Below are 20167 nucleotides of genomic sequence, written 5' to 3' on the forward strand. Positions count from 1 at the left end.
AAGGGATCTACTGTATTACAGTTTCTGGGGGTCTTTAGGTTGCTTATTATGGAGTTTATGTTGAGTCTCTTATTCGAGACTAGTTTCTTCTATTTCTTCCCTTGTTTTCCTGTATTGTATGCATTGTGGGTTATTTGAGTTGCTGAAAATGAATTTCATATTCTACAATTCCTTTTTGACTTCATATACATATCTAACAATAATAAACACACGAGTCAAATGACAAAGGATATGATAGTATTTGCACAGTAACTCTCACACTAAATTCCAGTCAAATGTAACTTCTGTATGTTCCCACCCTTGCGAAAAGAAGCTATTATTCAACCGGTGGGGTGAATTACCAATTGCATCATGAGCTATATTAACCTCTTTGGAAAAACAAGGCTAATAAGGATTTTGATTTCCTTGACGAGGGTATATATATATGGATCGGGTAAGTGTTACACACCTTGCACACACCAGGACTCGAACCATCCCCTCCTCTTTAAGGATAAGGAAGGGTATACCATTGAACTAATGGCCCATTGACTTATAGGTCTGTATATTCGTTGTAGAAGCAACTGATTACAGCGACTGACTGGAGATAGAACACAGAGAAACATGAGAACCATAAGGAAAGAAAAACTATATGCTTAAAATAAGTATTTATCGAGTAATACATCAGTTATTGTTTCACTTGATATATTTCATTTCAAAATGGATGAGCTTGTAAGTTTCTTACACGAAGGCAGTAACAAGCTGATCAACAGGGAATGAGGTCATCTTTTGGTTTATCTCTAGTGTTATCGCTACCACCAGCTAATCCGAAGGGGAAGAAAATAAAAAAAAATTGGGTACAGACTCAACTAGAGCAGGTAACCTGCACACTGTAGTCATGCAACCAGTTTGTAACAGGATTTGTTCACCGTACAGCATCAGAGTTTCTAATCTCTGGTATAACCCATTGCTTCACTCGGACATCAGAAGAGTGTACACACTAGCGTGGGCTTGCTTTGTTGCGTTTGTTCTGCTATGAACTTCTGCTGCATTGTATAGACGAACCTGTTGAACAAAAGCCAGTTAAAAAAGAATTTTCAGCATGATGGAAGACACCCCTGGAATAGTCGTGTACTAGAATTACTGTTACATTAGTTCAGTAACTTCCAAAATCACATTCTTGGTAAACATCACTGTCAAAAGAATCTACTTATCAGAGCAGTAGGCCTCCTTTTCAATAGAATACCCATTATTTATGCCCACAAAGCATAGTATATAGTTAAAATGAAGCTACTTAACAAAATCGCCATAAATCATTCTAGTAGGGATCAGTAGTAGTTCAAAATTGAAGTTGCTTCAAACACGAGCTCTGCACCTTCTCAAAATACTACTGACATAAGAAAATTGAATAATAGTATGCAAGATCACCTTGAATACATATTTCTAGCTTAATTTGGTCTACTAAATTTCAGTGTAACAATCATGAGATTCTCTCATGCGATTGAGCAAACTTTAGATCTTAAACAAACAAACAAACAAAAAAGAGGCTAAAATGAGATTTTACAGGAAAGGATTAGCAGATCTGCAAGTACCAAGAATTTGTCGGTCACTGGTATATGGGTGTATACATGGGAATAACGGGACAAACAGAGGTGTAGATACTGACCACTTTTTAAGCCTCATGAAAATATGGCATTAACAAATTCCTCTGCACTGAAGGGTTGGAGATCTTCTACTCCTTCACCAACACCCACAAACTTTACAGGGATCCCAAGCTCATCAACCACGCTAACCTGCAAGCAGAAATTACAGTAACATGTACTTCCGATGTCAAGAAACAGGAAAAAGAAAAAAACATGCCCCAACATTTGAGGGCCATTAAGGAGTTGAGCATTGCTACAAAATGAATGAACCTAAAAGAATGCTTGGAAAGATTGCGACTATACCACGCAACCACCTCTAGCAGAACCGTCAAGTTTTGTCAAAATCAAACCAGTTATTCCAACGACCTGCAATTGAAGTTTCCATCAACAAGATACACAACTTCCTTCATTGTGTAATGGAAATGGAAAAGTTAACATTATAGCAGAAGAACTCATGTTGCCTGTCATAAAATAATAAGAAACTCCGCAGAATGAAATCTCATGATGTTATTGCACTCGAGAATATAAAAGGTGATGGTGCTGGGTGGTGTTAGTGCATGAGCTGAAGGGAGTTGTCATGCTGGTGCTGGTAGAATGGTTAAAAGAAGTAGCAAAAGCAGTGGCAATGATGGAGATGCCACTATCCTAAATTTCACTAAGAATTTGAAAGAGACCAGATCAAACTACTTTACTCCTATTTTCCTTCATCATTTGGCCATCTTTGTGGGGTGGCATGGCCTTGGCCAGTGGAGATTGAATAATAATTGTGTAGCCATATGATTTGGTCTATGATAGCAGACACAAGACACCATATAAAAAAGGGGCGAAAAAAAAGAAGCAAGAATTCTTCAATCGAAAAAAAAAAACCTTAGAACCACCTTAATCTAATAGGCAATAAAGATGGAATATTACTTCATTGAACTCCCGTGCTTGTGGAAGCATATTCAAACCAGTTGTTCCATCCAGAACTAGCAAGATCTCCTGTAAGCATTGTAAGATAATTGCAGATAAATCTGGATGTCTTATCACAAAGGAACATTTAGAAATTCAGTAACAAATTCGGCAATGTCAGAAATTTCTTATCACATAATACAAATATGACAGCCAAAACCTATGTAATCCATCTTGTAACATGAACAGCAGACCATAGAAGATATACAAAGGAATGGAATAACACTCACTGAAGTGAAAGGTTGAAACTTGAAACAAAAATTATAATTACAATGGCCTGTCAATACAAAAAGCTAATTGTCACTTGTAAGGCAACCAAAATGTGGGTCCAGGGATTTGAAAGAAGGTTGGGGGAGATAAAAACTAATTATCAAGTACAACTTCAGAACCTGAAATACATTCACAATTTACTGTAGGAGAAAGTTATTTACACCAAGGTGCAAACTCTAGGAAAGATGTCGTCAGGTATTCTCAGTAATAAGTAAATAATTGAAAATTATTTGAGTTACAAATGTTCAAAGATTGATTATTTCCTCATTGAGTGACATCAATAATATTCACCAATGAGAATGAATAATGTGATTCTACCCAAGATGTGAGATCTCCATATTCGGCTTTTCAGAAGACTGTCCATGATCAATTATCAGAAACCATAGTTTTTAAAATTCACCTTTTATCATGTAACAATATATTTTTTTTTTGATAAGTATCATGTAAAAATATATGAAACTCCAGCTTTTTATCATTTAACATTATACAAAACTCATTCACTTAGTGTTGAAACTCTTAAATATACACATAGTTAAAAGTTGATATCTAATTTGCATCAATATCTTGTGGATTATATCTTCCATGCAGCTTACAGCTGCTAACCCACTGAGACAAACAATGGCATAAGATTTATCAGCCACTTGTTCACACTTTATCTCCCAAAAGGAAAATACTACTTCAGTCATCAATAGTATGACTGAGTTTTCAACATAAATTACAATATGGTAAACTCCACTGACCTCCGCTGAGGTCTGGACACTCATTCCACTTGCCATCATAGGTTCTAAAAGGGCATTGACTACTCCTGTGATTACCTATTGACCTAACGGAGTTACAGATGAATGCAAATACCTCATTATCTTCACCCTTTAAGACTTCTTTATTAGAGCGATGTATTTCTAATTTGAAAAGATTAACGAATTTGCAACCCACCATCAGCAACAAGCCTTCCCTTCAACAATGAGTTTGATAGTGCACCCAAACCTTCCCTTATGGTGAGATTGTGGTTGAACTGTTTTTTTGTGAATCACCAGGTTAACTCCGAGTTATATGTGAATGTTTCAAGAGGAATTGATTCATGCACTTGATTCCACCATGGTTAGGGCGGCTAATGGCTATACTGGCAATCATTACTCATTAGACTAGCTAAATTGCCTACAATCCAAGTTAAATTTAATATCAATAACCACAAAGACAAATTGGATTGAAATCCGGAGAGTTTTGAGAGAGGAGACCAGAAAGAGAGAAAATTGGTGGGTTAAAATGGTGGAATGTGTTGCTAAATTAGCAAACAAGATGTGGCAGCCATGGTATTTATGGTTGCGGTAGGTGGAGACAATGGTAGGAAATGGAGTTATGATAGGAAGGAGAAAAAAAAAAAAAAAAAAAGGAAATTCCGCTTTTATTGAACTTTTTAATATTAATTTATTCATTGAGACGATTATATATATACACTAATGTGGTAAGACAAGCATTTCTCATGAGAAGGTAAAACAAGAGTGAGGGTGGTGGTGGATGAAAGTGGGTAGTCATTATGTAATGATGGAAAGTAAATGGTGTAGGGTTTAGAGAGAGAAAGTAGAGGAAGGAATTAAAAAAAGGGGATCAAGAGGAAGGAGACGGTGGAAATAAAAACTGTTAGCCTACTGTGACAATTAAGGAGGTCAGGTGCCTATTTCTAAAAAGAAAGGTGGCCAAGTGAAATGGCCTTGGAAATGGAAACCACATTTTCAACTCTAAATGCATTGTACTAACAGATAATGAAATATATATCACATGTTGCCAATAATCAGATAAAAGAGAAAGGTCCCAAACAGTTAAGCTTACATTAGGTGCTCCAGGAACAACTTTACTGACGGCTTTTTTGCATGCAATCAATTCTTCCATCAGGCTGTAGTTAGTATGGAGACCTGAAGAAAGAAATGCATGGTCTTGCTGAATGACCACCTAAAGAACCATAAGCCAAAGCAGCTACACATAAAATTTCTACATGCTTACGTCCAGATGTGTCACACAAAACGATGTCAAAACCTTGTTGTTTCCCTTTTTTCACAGCCTGTGAAATAACTATTCAGAAAGAACTTCAAGATTATGTGTTAGTAGTACCGTGTCATTTTATGACTAGGGACAATCTGATTATAGAAAAAAGATGCTGGAGCAAATCCATCAGACTTTCTAGTTTAAATGTCTACCTGATGATGCTTTGGCCTTCTCTTTTTCAGCCACAACAATCTCACACCCTGTTCTTTCAGCCCAAATCTCCAGCTGATCACTGGCGGCTGCTCTAAATGTATCGCCAGCTGCCATTAAAATCTGGCATAATTTCAAAAAATGAACAAAGATTAGAGAACTGTCATAAAGACTTAAACATGACATTACCTATAAGTTTAAAAGACTTAACATCAATGCGTTTGTATATCAGAACCACTTGTGCTTTTGAAACAATTGTTAGCATCCACCATGATACTTCAAAGATTCACTTCCCCTCCCTGGAAGATACCTAAACTCGACTCAGACAAAAACAAATATTCATGATCTTAGAACCGACAAAACCAACCCAACCTAACCTAACTATAGCTCGTCACTGGTATCGGTCCCAAATCAAATGGTCAAATGATAAGTTCATTTCCCAGGACCAGTGGAGAAAAGGACTTCCTTTATTGATTTTCGCGGATTTAAATCTGTACTGCTAAATTGTGACAGCACAAATTGATCTATTAGTTCTCAGTTCTTAGGCAGGGTCTATTCACCATAGTATTTTCTTTTTGTTTTTCAGTGAGTGATTGACCACAATATTAACCTAGAAATGAACTGACTTTACTAGGTAGCTCTTGACCTCTTGTTTAGAACATATATAATTACATATATCTTAAGAACACAAAAACTAAATGGCATATGGTTCAGCTGGATCAGTCAAGTTTCAGTTTGAATTTCATGTTGCAACCCAGAGGAAGCCTAGAAGAGACAGCATCTAATTTGCAGCCCATTCTTATACGGAAATGATATTTTTTGCCCTCGAGTCTGCACAGGATAATTAATCCTCAGACAAAAGGATCTGAAGAGCAAATAAGAAGCACTAAATGTTTTAGACCATTTACATTTTATTCTCTAAATGGATTTCAACCACCTAAAACCTTCGTAACTGATTAGTTTTATCCATGAAATGATTTAATGCCAACAATAACATGAAACAATCAATAATCAATCTCAAAATATTGCAATCCTAATGTCAAACTAAGTTATAACTATATCATATTCATGTTTTTTGAACTCAACAATATATTAAATTCAATTAGGTGCTCAGGACAAAATAGTCAAATTTTCAGTTGCCATTTCTAGGAAATCATTAAGCTCAACTTCATGGCAGTGCAACAAAAGCAATGCCAGAATAAAAAAACAAGCAATGCCAGAATAATACGTCTCACCTTAGCTCCTTCCTTCTTCAACTTATGGGCCAGCTTTCCTGCAATTGAAAAGTTCACCAGGTATTGTCATTTCTACACTCTTCAACATTTGAGATAAAACATAGCACTTGGCCATTAGCCCAGCGAGTAAAAGCTCTCCTCCCTCAAAGAGGAGGTGAGGGGTTCGATCATCATAGTGGGCATTTGTGTGTGTAAAAGAGAGAGTATTTACCTAACCAAAACAAGCATTTGAGATAAACAAAAGCTTCATTTATCCCTCTTTTTTTTTTTTTTTTTGATAAATAATGTTTCTAGAATATAACTTTTTAAAGAACAATAAAAAGTATTCTGCAATAAAAAGTATTTGGTGTAAAAATTGGTTTTCCCTACAAGTTCATTAAAATGCATTAGTTCATCATGTCCATCATGATAAATAGGCCCTTAATATTTTTCCCTACAGTGACCTTCTTGCTCATTGTTATTAAATTGACATCATTATCTTCTGATTCTTAAGGTGCAATTTAGTTTAAGTTTACTTTTGTAAAAAAGAAACCTCTACTTGCTTCAGTTTTAAGTTGGAGACAAGGATTTGTTTATAAAAACGAGGGCTGCCAGCTAGCAGACGACAACCCTCCTCAACCTCTTCGGCTCTATAATGTTTTTTCATTCAATCCTAACTCTCTCCGCAAATAAAATATCTTTCTAGTTATACATGTTATATGAGAAGAAAACCATTTGGTTTCCAAATGAATGCTAGGTTGTATAGGATCTGTTACCAATTCATTTTCTTACCAAGAGATGTCGTCTTCCCACCTCCATTGACACCAACAATCAATATCACAGCTGGTTTCCTAATAGTATATCAAAAATGAACCAACAGATTCCAATTATAAGCCAATCCAACAATTAGCACAAGAAACAATGTCAAAACCTGAATTTTAATATTTCAAACCTGAATCCAAGTTTAAGCTCTGTTTTATTATCTATCTTAACTAACAAATCCAACACACTGCTCTTCAAAGCATCCTGCAACCATCAAAATCCGAGTTACACCATACATTAGCATAACACTATTGAACACTGGTTTTGAATATCAAATACACCAATAAAGTCAATCATTCATATGAATCTAATACAACTTCTATGTCTTAAACTTAAGTCAAAGAGTTGGGCAAGAAAATGTAGTGCAAGTACAAAATGCATTAAAAAAAAATGTTGATATAAATTACCTTTATCTCGCTCCCTGATTTGAGCTTCCCAGCATATATATCTTCCCGCAACCTATCCACAATCTTAAAAGTGATCTTTGGCCCGAAATCAGACACCAGCAAAGCCTGAAACAAAGAAACCCCCAAATTCTCAGATACTAATCATCACTCTCGCCTTCAATATCGAACAAAACATTACCAATTCACAAAAACTTAAATTTCATACTCCACTAGTTTCTACAGTATCTCCTTCAATTTGACACTCATGTTTCTGAGAATATACATTATTATATATACACACAAATTCACAAAAACTTAAATTTCACATTCCACTTGTTTCTACGGTCTGAGCTTCAATTTTTGACGCTTTTGTTGGTTAGAATCACATACACACATTTATATATGTGTGTGTGCATGTGTGTGTGTGTATATCTCATCAACCACAAGCCAAATAACATTTTACTGAGAAAAAGAAGCTTAAAATTTATTTATTTTTAATATTTTCAGCAACACATGGAGGCATAATTTCCAAGTGGAGACGGAAATTTACGCCAGTAGTGTTATTTTTTTTCTCGGGAAACAAACAGACCTACCTCTTCTAATTCGTCGAGGACGCGGTCGGTATCGTTGAGGTTCCAGTAGAGGAGGAGCTCGTCGATGACGGCGAGGTTGTCCCGGGTTTTTGAGAAACCGGAGAAGACCTTCTCGACGTCGCTCTTAGCCTTTTCCTTGATTAACCGGCCGAGACGAGTGAAGAACCCGGTCTGACCGGACGCCGAGCACCTGAACCGGGAGGAACAGGCCTTGGCGGTGGAAATCTGAGAGAAACGATGATTGTTGAAAAGCACTGTACTGATTGTAGGATTAGAGGAGAGGAGATGATGAGAAGAAGGAACACAAGAAGCCATTTTTCTTGAGCTTCTGTGTGTGAACTGTGTATGAAGCGGTTTGTCAGAACAATAGATAAAACGCTCCTATACGACGTCGTTACTTTTCTCCATTGATTTTTATGAGATTGTTATCTTATTTTTCTAATAAGTCCCCCAACAGTGCAGTGCCCGCACCAAACTCCAAATTCAATTGAAATTATCAATCAATTTGTATCACTACTTGTACAAATCAATATTTGATAATATTTTGTACAAAAAATGTTAATATCATACTCGTGATCTAAAAATTTGGAGAACATTTCTCAAACTTTCATCTTCTACGAACTGATTTTCTTATTGTATTAATTAAATTGGGAATTAAATAAACCATAAACCTACATAATAATTAAAAAAATGATATCTGAACCGTGACTTACAATACTAGCTGTGAGGTAAAGTCATTTGACTAAGGTTTTAAACTCTGTGTTTAATTGGTCTAGTTGAAGAGCTTTTAAATCAAAGTTCTACTCAAAATATGCCTAATTTTGAGTTTGCCTTATTAAAGATTCTCCTAACTCGAATGGAATTTTAAAAGAGAATGGGAATTGATGAAATTTCAAGAAAAATATTGTAACATAAGAAAATTCAGAAAATTTTGAATGAATTTGATAAAGCCTAAAGTCAGGGGCGGAGCCAAGAATTTGGTTCAGGGGAGCGGAGCCAGAAATTTGGTTCAGGGGGACATGTTAACATTGATAAAATAATTTTTTTTCAAGTAGGTCGAAAATATAAGTGTAACAACAGTGCATTAGAATCATGAATAAAAAATGAATAAGAATAGAAAAAAGAAAAAGAATGTTATTGCACATAAATTATGCTTGAGTACAAGAAAAAAGAAATTTTTAAGAAGAAAATGAAATTAAAAAAAAAATATATGAGAGAATTTTGAAGGAAAAAATAAGTTTTAATTGTAGAAAGAGAATGCAAAAGTTTTTTTAAGATGGCAAAAAGAAATTTGAAGTATAAGAAGGAAAAGGAATAGAAAATTAAAGACATTTTTAAAAATAGATAATTTTATGGAGATAATTTATAAATATTATGAGGGTATTTTTATAAATATTTACAAATTATACGCATAAAATAAAATAAATTTTAGTGGATTCAGGGATAGAAGGATTATTTTGATAATTTTAAGGGGAGCATTATGTCAATTTTTATAAATTTATGTATAAAAAAATAAAAAATTATAATGGGGCAGCATGGGCAGGGGGGCAGCCCCCTGGGCACATGCTGCCTCCGCCCATGCCTAAAGCTGATTGTGCTCAAAACCAATCCAAAGATGGCCAGACGTAGTCCATTTCAAGAAGTAACAGTTAGATGTGACCTTTATTATTCATCTTGTATTGGGCTCTTGGGCATCTCTCGCTTTTGGGCTTTGTTGTAGTGCTGTGTTGTTCTTCTTGAGCAGTTTGGGCTTTTGTTCTTTTTCTTTTTTGGGCCTGGCCCATCCCTTTCTATGGTTCTATGCCTATACAATTAGCTTGACTTTTCGAAAAAATAAAAATATATGCATAATGTCATGTCAAGTCAAGTGGCAAATTTTTTTCCCCAAATTTTTTACTTCAAATGATTCATTCATTCCCATTATTAGTGCTCCAATTTACAATATTTTGTTGAGCAAAAATAGCCAATAGTGAAGGGATTGCACACTTAAATCTCTTGAAAATTTTCATTGGATAATTTAGAGAATCGAAGCCCAGCCATAGAAAAAATATATAAATATATATATAAAGTAGGTTAGAACTCATGGAAGGCACTCTCCTCGTACCATCGGTCTATTAGTGGATTTGGTGGATATAATGGTGAGCACTCAGTCGCACTGGCACGATCGTTATGCGTTGTTCAACAAGATAAAAATAAAGTGAAAAAGAATGATTCTTGCTCTCCGACAATTAATTGATTAACAACATCCCTACTATTTTCGAAAGTTACCTGATTAAATTAAGGCAGCTGATGAAACCATAGGGTAGGTAATATACAATTAATAGTTTAGGTAAGTGTCTGTGTTCAATTAATCTGGCACAAAACAATTTCGAATGGAAATATTAATTTTCTGAATTGACTATCATTCCAATAACTTTCGGATCATTTTCCCAAAAGTGCTCATACACACAATTAATGTTGTACCTTTTTTTTTTTTTTTTTTTGGAAAGTTAAAGGGAACACATATATTGTTGGAGCGTATTCTTTTTCGGTATTACTTTTGAGTTTCAGAATCATTTATCATCACATAAATAAGATAAATTTTTTATTTAAAGTAGATGTGAAAGATTTGAGTCTCAAAAGAAACAAAATGGATATATAAATAAATAAATAAAACTAAATTAATAACAAATCAATTTAAATATGGGGGGTGTTTTATTTCTTTGGCCTAGTCTCATATATACATGTCCTAGAATAGACATAAGAATTCTTTATTATTATTATTTTTTTATTTTTTATAAAAGTGGAGAACACATTTTTAACTTATATGCAGTGTATTTTTTGTGAAGTGAGTTCAAAGAATTTTTGTTTGTATTGTCAAAAAAAAAAAAAAAAAAGAAGTAATACTTAATAATGAAGTATTCATAATCCATATATACATGTACTCGCATTCCACTTGCTTTTATTAAAAGTGGTTTGACACGATTTTCAGTTAAAAACACTAAAAATTGTCCCATAAATTACACTTGAACTCCACTTTTTATATTATAAAATATAAGTAAAATACAATCTTTTATTTAATTTTTTTTTTTTTTAAATAGATAAAAAAAATGCTGAAACTATATTACGTTCCTAAATAGTTTTTATTTATTTATTTTTTATTTTTTGACACATAAGAGGTGGAAATGTGCACCACCAAATCAAATTCTGGAGTTCGATTTTGCATGAGAAGGTTTTAGGCACCCATATTAAGTTAAGATCGATTCAACATCTAAAAATTGTGTGGAGGACATGAAAAATGTGGGTGTTGGGTGATCGAAACGGGACCTACCCAATAGATGATCGAGCAACTAAATTACATCATATATAATTTGTATAAATATATATAGAGAGAGGGAGATTATGTGTGTGTGAGAAAGAGAAAGAGAGAGTAGATGAACAACCAATAATGGGTAGAAAATGAGTGGAAATCCATAACTTGTTTTTGGGAATGAACCCGGAAGAGAAATGGTAAACACACTTGAACATGTCTTGTTCGATTTAGAAGCTAAGAGGAAATATATCTAGAAACTGTGTGCGCTTTTACCGTTGACAGGGTCATAATTTGTCTTCGTAACGGCTCTTTTTTCCGGGTTTAGCTAACATGTTGTCATGTGTACAATTAGGCCCATGTGTTTCTTTACACATCTAATCATATTTCCATCACCAATTTACCATTAAAACACAATCATTTGCCTTTAATGTGTTGGTATTACGAGTGGTACACGAGATAAACGGGTTTGAGTTCGGGTCATAAACGGAATGATACGATTAACTCGTTTATTTAATCGTATCGAGTTAGGGTTGATGGTCTAACACTTGTAACTCATTTATGGCCCGTTTAATTCAACATATTATAATCGTAAATATGACATATGTAATATGTTATGGATAGTTAAGTCATATCAATATAAACTTGTCTATGTTTTATGATTTTTCTTCTTATTTTGAATATTTAAGTTAATTGTGAAAAAAAAATATTTATTATTTGATTAAATATTAAATGTCTCGTGTTATACCGTTTAATAAATGGGTTAAGTTAGTGTTAAGGGTTCTTGACATAATTATTAAATAATTAGTTTTAGATTTACCTATGTAGTATAATACTCTTACATCAATATAATTATGACCAACGAACACGAATTGTTATCCTTACCAATTATATGAATTGGTCCCTTAAGGCAATGTTGGATTCGCTTTCTAAAATAATTATCTTGAAATTTGGACCAGTCGTAGCAAATGACCGTAACATTTGAACCAAACTCTATTAGACCACATGCACCTACTCTAGTTAGGTACAGGCCGCCAAAGCACAGAGTTTTTATGTTTGACAATGGAATGGATAAACAGTCAAATCCACCACTAGTATATATATATATATATATATTATTTCTAATAATTCTACTATTTGTCACTACTCACAATTATGTTTTGGGTAAAGTGTAGAAAACCCCCTTTGATATATAGACTTTGTGCAAAACTAGTCTTTACTTTTTGAAAATGTGCATACAAGTCCACAAAATTCAAAAAAGGTGCAAAACTATTCCCTCTGACCACTTTTTGGTCAAAATTGACATAAAATAAATTTAAAACCCTAATTTACCCTTTTATCTTCCTATTCTACCCTTTTGTTGAGTTGACTCAGTGTGTCATCAAAACCACATCACAAACCCAAATTTGTTGAGTAGACTCAATTACCTAACAAGTTCCACAACGGCGGCACCATCACCACCATCCCACAGTATCCCCACACCTACACCAGCGATGCCACAATCGGCCATGAAAAACTATATTCATTGCGGCTGCAGAAAAGGGGAGAGAATATGAAAAGAGAGAGAGAGAGAGAGAGAGTAAAATAATTGTTTTGAACGCTAGGAAGGCTCCGGCCCAAATTCTCAATTTTGTTCCAATTCATGATACATAATTTTTCATCTTCTTGTATGGTTTGATGAGGTTTTATTATGAAAATTCACTATAACAATTAGTCTATTTGGGTAAGAGATATTTATGGACCATTATGCCTGCAATGATGGTGGTGGTGGCTCGCCAGAGAAGATGGTGGTTTGGCCAGAGGAGAGAGAGAGATCATCTCATTTGATTTTTTTTTTTTTTTTGCTTCTTCCTTTATCTTGGGCAACTGTTTTTCCTAATTTGTTTATACAAGTGTCATACTTTTAACCCAATGTAGTTGATGGATGTATAATTTAAATATCCATAATTAAGGGAAGATTGCCAAATTAATGCACTATCTCATAAGATTAAAATAGGCTCTACAGATTACAATAAGGATTAAAGATTATGATAAGGATTAAAGATTATGATAAAGATTAAGTCTACAGATTATGATAAGGTAACTCTACGTGACATCTTGACCTAAACCTTATAAAGAAGGCGGGTCAAAGTTTTGAGGTACGCAAAAAACCCTAACTCAAGTTCTTGATTTCTCTTAAGAGATTAGTTCGCACACTGACTTGTTCATCGGAGCCTACTCCACCGGTAAGACACCGGTGCTTGTAGGATCACCTTTTCTTCTCTCTATTCAGGAAGTCAGATCAGATCCGAGTTGCGCAGAATCCATCATCAACAATTGGCGCCGTCTGTGGGAACAATTTTAGTTCTCTAAACAAAGCATGGTTCGATTGCGATCTGGTCTGGCTGCTGGCGAGGACGAAACATTACAGACTTCTAATCAAGGGGACTCGACGAGGCAACCACCTGTCATCCTAAATGATCAGGAACGCGTCGTAGCGTTGGAACAATAAGTTTAAACCTTAAATAAGGGAATGAACCAATTAGTCCAGCAAAATGTGATGATTTTGCAACGCTTAGCCGCCCCCAACGAGGTGGAGAACAGTGAAGTACCCAACAATGACTCCCGTAGGACTGACAACGACGTTGAGCCTAGTCAAATAAGGGGTCAATAGAGAAGCCATCACCATCGGTCTCCTGAACGGAATACCGCCAGGCTCAGTGGGGATACCTCTGGTTATGTTGGCGATAAGAACGTCACTCATTTCGATCTACAGATGCAAGATCTGAGAGTTAGGGTCAAAGACGTTATGCAAGTGATGAAAGGAAAGGGCCAGACCGCAATGAACGATCTGGTACAGAAGACCAACATAGCATTTAGCCTAGTTATTATGAGTTGTCTTCTACCTAGAAAATTCAAGATGCCAACTCTTGAGAGCTTCGATGGGACACGAGACACTCTCGATCATTTGGAGACCTACAAAGCTCTTATGTATTTGCAAGCCGTACCGGACGAGATTATGTGCAGGGCTTTCCATACCACACTAAAGGGTTGGGCTCGTCTCTGGTTCAATAAATTAAAGCCAGGCTCCATTGAAAACTTTAATGAGTTGAGCAAATAATTCATAGGACACTTCATCGCTGGGCAGAGGTATAAGAGACCAGCAACACACTTATTGAATGTGGAGCAGTAGAATGGAAAGCCTCTTCGTGATTACATAAGTCGTTTTAACACTGAAATGTTAAATGTTATCAGTAGAAGAGGTGGACGACAAGGCTGCCGCCAAATAACGGTAGGCTACCAGCATGGCAGCTTGCCAAATGACTGTAGGCTGCTAGCATGGCAACTTGCCAAATGATGTTAGGCTGCTAGCATGGTAGCTTGCCAAATAACGGTAGGCTGCTAGCATGGCAGCTTGCCACATATACGAACTGCTAATGTGGCAGTACGACAAATATACGAGCTTGCCAATATACGACAAATATATGAGCTTGCCACATATATGAGCTGTCAATGATGCACTATGACCCCCGACTGTATTCGCAAAGTGGCAATATAAGTCAAGCTAATGAACAAGGCTCTACAATACTATATATTATTATGTAATATTTTGGAATTAACGTTCCTGTGGTTTGACAAGCAATCCTTCGAAACGGGGGGCAACTAATGGATGTATAATTTAAATATCCATGATTAAGGGAAGATTGATAAATTAACGCACTATCTCATAAGATTGAGATAGACTCTACAGATTACGATAAGGATTAAAGATTACGATAAGGATTAAGTTTACAAATTATGATAAGGTAACTCTACGTGATATCTTGACCTAAGCCCTATAAAGAAGGTGGGCTAATCAACGTTTTGAGGTACGCAAAAAAACCCTAACTCAAGTTCTTGATTTCTCTTAAGAAAACTCGTTCGTCGGAGCCTACTCCACCGGAAACACACCGGTGCTTATAAGATCACATTTTCTTCTCTCTGTTCAGGAATTCAGATCAGATCCGGGTTGCACAGAATCCATCATCAAAAGCAGTCATGACATTTCAAAATCACAATCTGGAATTGCTTCTTGGTTGCCAATCTGTGACTAATTGATCAGGTCTATTTTTAATCGATTCCGAGAGCGTATTTAGCCGTCGCCATAAATTCTAGTTGCCCCAGTCAACCTCTCTGCCGAAAAGATACATACAAACTCTTCGCTGCACTATCACCGCCGATCCTTGCATCGCCGATTCCTCATTGCCTTAAGCCTGCCGGTGCAATCATCCGTGCTCGCCCGAATCGCGATCCTCCACGGCCGCCGTTTTGTTCAGTCCATTCAAACCGAGCTTACCCGCTATCCTTCGTCGTCGGTAAATCCTTCATCTTCGTCAAGCAACTCCTTGCCGTCCTTTTTGTCTTCACTGCCGTTATCTCTTAAGCGCACGTTTTCTCTCTCTAACCAATCACCCTCTCTCATGGTGGTTCTGCAACAATTTCTCACAATTGCTGGGTTAAAAACTTACATTTTTCCAATGATATGGTTAGATGGCATCTGTAGGGCTCTGTTTTATTGTGAATGCAATTTACTTTAGACATTCATCTTCTTTTTATTTATTTTTTTAATTTTTTTTTTTATCGTAATGGTGAAATGATGCCAACGTAGATACTGGAGTACTTTTGAAAGTATTTGGGAAGGGCATGTCTGAGTCGTATGAAGTGGGATTGACATTTTTGTTAAAGGATATCAATAATCACAAAGATGAAGTTTATGAAACTCGGGACGAGGCCAGACACCTTCTATACAGAAGAGGCTACCAGGTACTATGAATTTTTATGGGAAATATATATATATACACAACTGCCAAAAAAGTGTGTTCGTGTAATGGTATTTTTTATTTTTAACAATGCAGGACGGTGATTTCAGAAATTCCTAGCGATCTCACCATACGAATTAACAACATTAATTATCTTCTCCACAAGGTATGATTTGGTGGGAAATAATACTATAAACATTCTGAAGATGGATGGATTAAACCATTTTATGAAATAAAAGACCATCTTGTTGGAAATCAAATACTCAACTGGACATGTTCACAAATGTGGATTGTTGAGACTAGTATGTGCATGTGCATATTATCTTCTTAGGAGTGATTTGCACTCCTAGCTGCAGTTTCCACTTCTTCCAACGGTGTGGCGGTGATGGGTGGTGGCGAGTGATAGAAGTGGAGACTGAGGGAAGAAGATGAACAGTGACATATGGGCATAAGGCTGTGTTTGGGTTGAGGGAAATTAGGTTTAGGTGATGTTTAGGATAAAAATATCATTTTACATGACCTATATTTATATTTATTAATTTATTCAACTGAAGTGAGGGTTTTATAGTCATTTTATACCACCAGGGACCTATTCGCACTAAATTGATAGTATAAGGGTTTTTTTACCATACAGGGACTGATAATAGAAAGGGATTTTCTACACTTTACCCTAATATAAAATTTCAAATATATATTCTAATTTTATGTTATAATATAATTGTTTATTATATAATATGTAATATATTTGAGTGCTTAAAAGTAAAAGACAAATCTTATTAATTTATAAAACGGTTCGATTCGATTTGGATTAGTCTCGTAAAATTTCAAATTGTAACCAACCGTTTATAAACGATTCCACGTTTTCAAAACTGTAACCGAATCAAACCATACAAAAATAAAATCAAACCAAATCTACCAATTCGATTTAGTTCGATTTTATTTATCAGTGCAACCAATTTTTTGTGCCCCTTAAGAATGCTCCATGCTGATATTTTGAGCGGCTACATGGAAGAGTTGATTGGTTTTTTTTAGATTGGGCCATTGGTCCTTCTTAAAGCCTGTTTGGCTGGCCCTTTTTCTAGACCAGTTTGTAAATTCCTTTTTTTTCTATTCAAATGTTGTTCCGCACTAATGTTTGTTACATTTTTTTTTTCCTTACACAATATTTATTATATAGTGCTTTAGTTTTTGGAAGAGATTTTACCTATAAATTGTGAAGATTAATAGTTCAACTCTCACGTTTTAGTATAACAAGGTATAACAAGGAAAAATTAAAAAGATATTAATTAAACTAAGAAGACAACAAATACTGAAACATAATCATACTTACAAGAACAAATTAAAAAGTTATTAATTAACAAAGTTATGTGTTAATGATCGGGATTGTCATGTATATGAATTTGAGACTATTGATTTCAGGCAACCATTGATTGACATGTAAATAAAAAGTGAAATAAGGCTGAATAAATTTTACACGTTCATTTACGTGTCAATTGATGATTTTTCTAATCTATTCTTCAGTTGCCAAACTAATGAATAGTTTTTCTAAAAAAGAAAAGGTATTAATTTATTTTTCTTTATGCTCATAATATTGTTGAAACAAACCAAATGGGATAGCTTTCCATATTAATTTTTTTTTCTTTTAAGCAAGAAAAAGAACTAAAGAGAAAGAGATATAATTTGTTTCCTATTTTAGAAAACAAATTATATATAATACTTTTGATAATAAATATATAGGAAATAAATAAATAAATAAATAAATAAGAGAAGAAGAAGTTGGACTAAAATAGAATACCTAGAAAGTGGAATTCATTCGGGATTAGGAAACAAATAAAAGTAGGATTTCCTCGTATTGCTCTGTCTATATAAATAACTAGGGAGGGTTACTTCCTTCATCTCAAATCTTCTGTTAGGGTTAGGGTTAGGGTTAGGGTTACTTCGTTTCTGTCAAATCTTCTGTTAGGGCCAGGGTTAATTCGTTTCTCTGAAATCTTGAGGTAGGATCGATGAGGACACATATGGCTAAGAAAAATATTAAACAAGATTATTGTTGGTCCGACCTACCAGAAGAACTGGTGGAGTTGATCATGGCACGTGTGAACCCAAGCTTGGATCTTCTGCGATGTCGTGGTGTATGTCATTCATGGCGTTCTGCTGCAGTGAAGCTAGGTACTATCCCAATCCCATGGTAAAAATATTATTCCATTACTACTCCTTTACCATAAGGGTGACACATACACAGATGATAGCCATGATAGCAGACTCTTGTGTCTAGGTGAAAACACCACCACCACCAAGGAGTATAGGTACCCTCCACCAAACATCATTAAGTCCTGCCATCTGGACAGTTCCTTTTACGAGTGTACTCCCGCCGACTTCATAAAGAAGCAAGAGATGAATCTGTTGCACGGCCGTTGTTTGTACGACTCCATGAAGAAGCAAAATATGAATATGTTGCCCGACCCTCCGGTTTACAACGCGTCTAACCACCGCCACACCAAGGTTGGTGCTCCCAGGTTTATTGGGACCTGTCATGGATGGCTACTGTTTTATCTCTTTTTCAAAGAGTCACTCTATTTCTTCAATCCCCTTTCAAGAATGGTTGTCGAGCTTCCACCACCGCCATTTTGGAAACCACCGCTATTTCTATGGAACATGTCCCCCTGTCCATGGGATATTAACTTGATCACATCATCCATCCTTACCGATCCCACTTGCAAGGTCTTCTTGTATACCTCATGTGAGATTGCTGTTTATAGACTCAGTGACGGGAAATGGACGCAGGCTTTCAAAACAAACTTCTTAATTGCTTCTATGATATTTTACAAGGGTAATTTCTACTCAGTTGATGGGAATGGTGTCCTTCGACGTTGTTTGTTCGATGATAATTATTTCAACTACACGGAAGAAGTAGTATTGGATAGTTATTCCAACTACACGGAAGAAGTAGTAATATTCGATAGAATTAAAGTCAGATGTAATTCTAATTGTGATTTCAAGTACTTGGTGGAGTCATGGTCAGGTGAATTGTTAATGGTGGTGAAGACTTTAGACCATTATCGAGATTTGGATAGCAATCAACCGAGAATGAGAACCAAGTCTTTTGAGATTTTTAAGGTAAATTGGAGCAATTGTGAATGGGAAAAAGTGAGTAATTTCGGTGATCACACCCTATTCTTGGCTAAGAACAATTCAATGTTTGTTCGTGTTGGACAAAACTCTGAATACAAACACAACTCAATCTATTTCATTGATGATGTTAAAGGACTTATTGACCCCTGGTATGAAGATTTTGGGGTGTATAATTTGAAAAACGGGAAGATTGAATCATTAAATCTATCTAAGAGACAGATGAGGTATTCATATAATGGATGGTTTCAACCAGTCCCATAGGGTAAATTGATGATTTTTCTTATTTTCAATTTAAATTTTGGCTTGTTTAATTAATAAGTATTATGTGTAATCATCTATAACAACAAGAATATATATTGGTTTGATTATTATGTTTGGTTCTGATATTAATGTTAAGAGGTTAATTTTATTTTTCAAATGATTAATTATTGACTGTCTGTGTTTCTTTCTTTAAGTAGGCGGAAATTTTGTTTGGACCTGGGATTTTTGTCACCGGAGTTGTTATTAACTGAAGTTTATGTTTGATAGATATGAAAAAAAATGTAAAATATTGGCTTTTAGCGTGGAAAAGGATTAGCTTTGAAGCAATTGGCGCAATAGTGAGGATTAAAATTATTCCTCAGGGTTGTCATTTTACTTTGCTTTGACCCTCACCCGCTGGCATGGCTTCACATTGAAGTAGCCCATTTTAAATGGTCTAGGATGACCAACAGTTATTTTCCTTTTAATATATTAATAAATTTTTTAAGAGCCACTTGATTTATTCATTTAATTATTTATTCTATAAAAAAACTTAATAGATAATTTTATATAATATCTTACCTTCATGCATGTCTAATTACAAAATAATTAAAATAACACATTATTATATTTTTAATTAATCCTCATTTAACAATTGATTTTCAGTGTTTTGGTAATGCATG

General features: G+C 35.2%; 2 protein-coding genes across 4 annotated transcripts; one reads left to right on the forward strand and one right to left on the reverse strand.

Moving 5' to 3' along the window:
- Positions 1-255: 255 nt before the first annotated feature.
- On the reverse strand, positions 256-8402 carry LOC132299048 (cell division protein FtsY homolog, chloroplastic). 3 transcript variants are annotated; one of them, XR_009480010.1, is made up of 13 exons: positions 8046-8402; positions 7474-7578; positions 7197-7270; positions 7037-7095; positions 6266-6303; positions 5033-5153; positions 4839-4907; positions 4668-4750; positions 2532-2600; positions 1923-1985; positions 1643-1769; positions 722-1041; positions 256-577 (listed from the first exon to the last, which is right to left on the reverse strand). XR_009480010.1 is itself a non-coding variant. In XM_059795483.1 (12 exons), the coding sequence occupies exons 1-11, from the start codon at positions 8358-8360 to the stop codon at positions 1656-1658; spliced, it is 1110 nt and encodes a 369-aa protein (XP_059651466.1). In that variant the 5' UTR covers positions 8361-8402; the 3' UTR covers positions 611-1041; positions 1646-1655. The 3 variants fall into 3 exon arrangements, 2 of the variants coding, with proteins under 2 accessions (XP_059651466.1, XP_059651465.1); XM_059795483.1 differs by lacking the exon at positions 256-577 and having other exon boundaries at positions 611-1041; positions 1646-1769; XM_059795482.1 differs by lacking the exon at positions 256-577 and having other exon boundaries at positions 611-1041.
- Positions 8403-16057: 7655 nt separating this feature from the next.
- LOC132300944 (uncharacterized) lies at positions 16058-19769 on the forward strand. The gene is made up of 4 exons (XM_059798248.1): positions 16058-16116; positions 16209-16278; positions 18339-19468; positions 19703-19769. The coding sequence occupies exons 1-4, from the start codon at positions 16058-16060 to the stop codon at positions 19767-19769; spliced, it is 1326 nt and encodes a 441-aa protein (XP_059654231.1).
- Positions 19770-20167: the final 398 nt, after the last annotated feature.

This window comes from Cornus florida, unplaced genomic scaffold (assembly GCF_030987335.1).
Source record: "Cornus florida cultivar Cherokee Brave unplaced genomic scaffold, ASM3098733v1 CherokeeBrave_3.0.0_Hap2_Chr03, whole genome shotgun sequence".
Lineage (NCBI taxonomy): Eukaryota > Viridiplantae > Streptophyta > Magnoliopsida > Cornales > Cornaceae > Cornus > Cornus florida.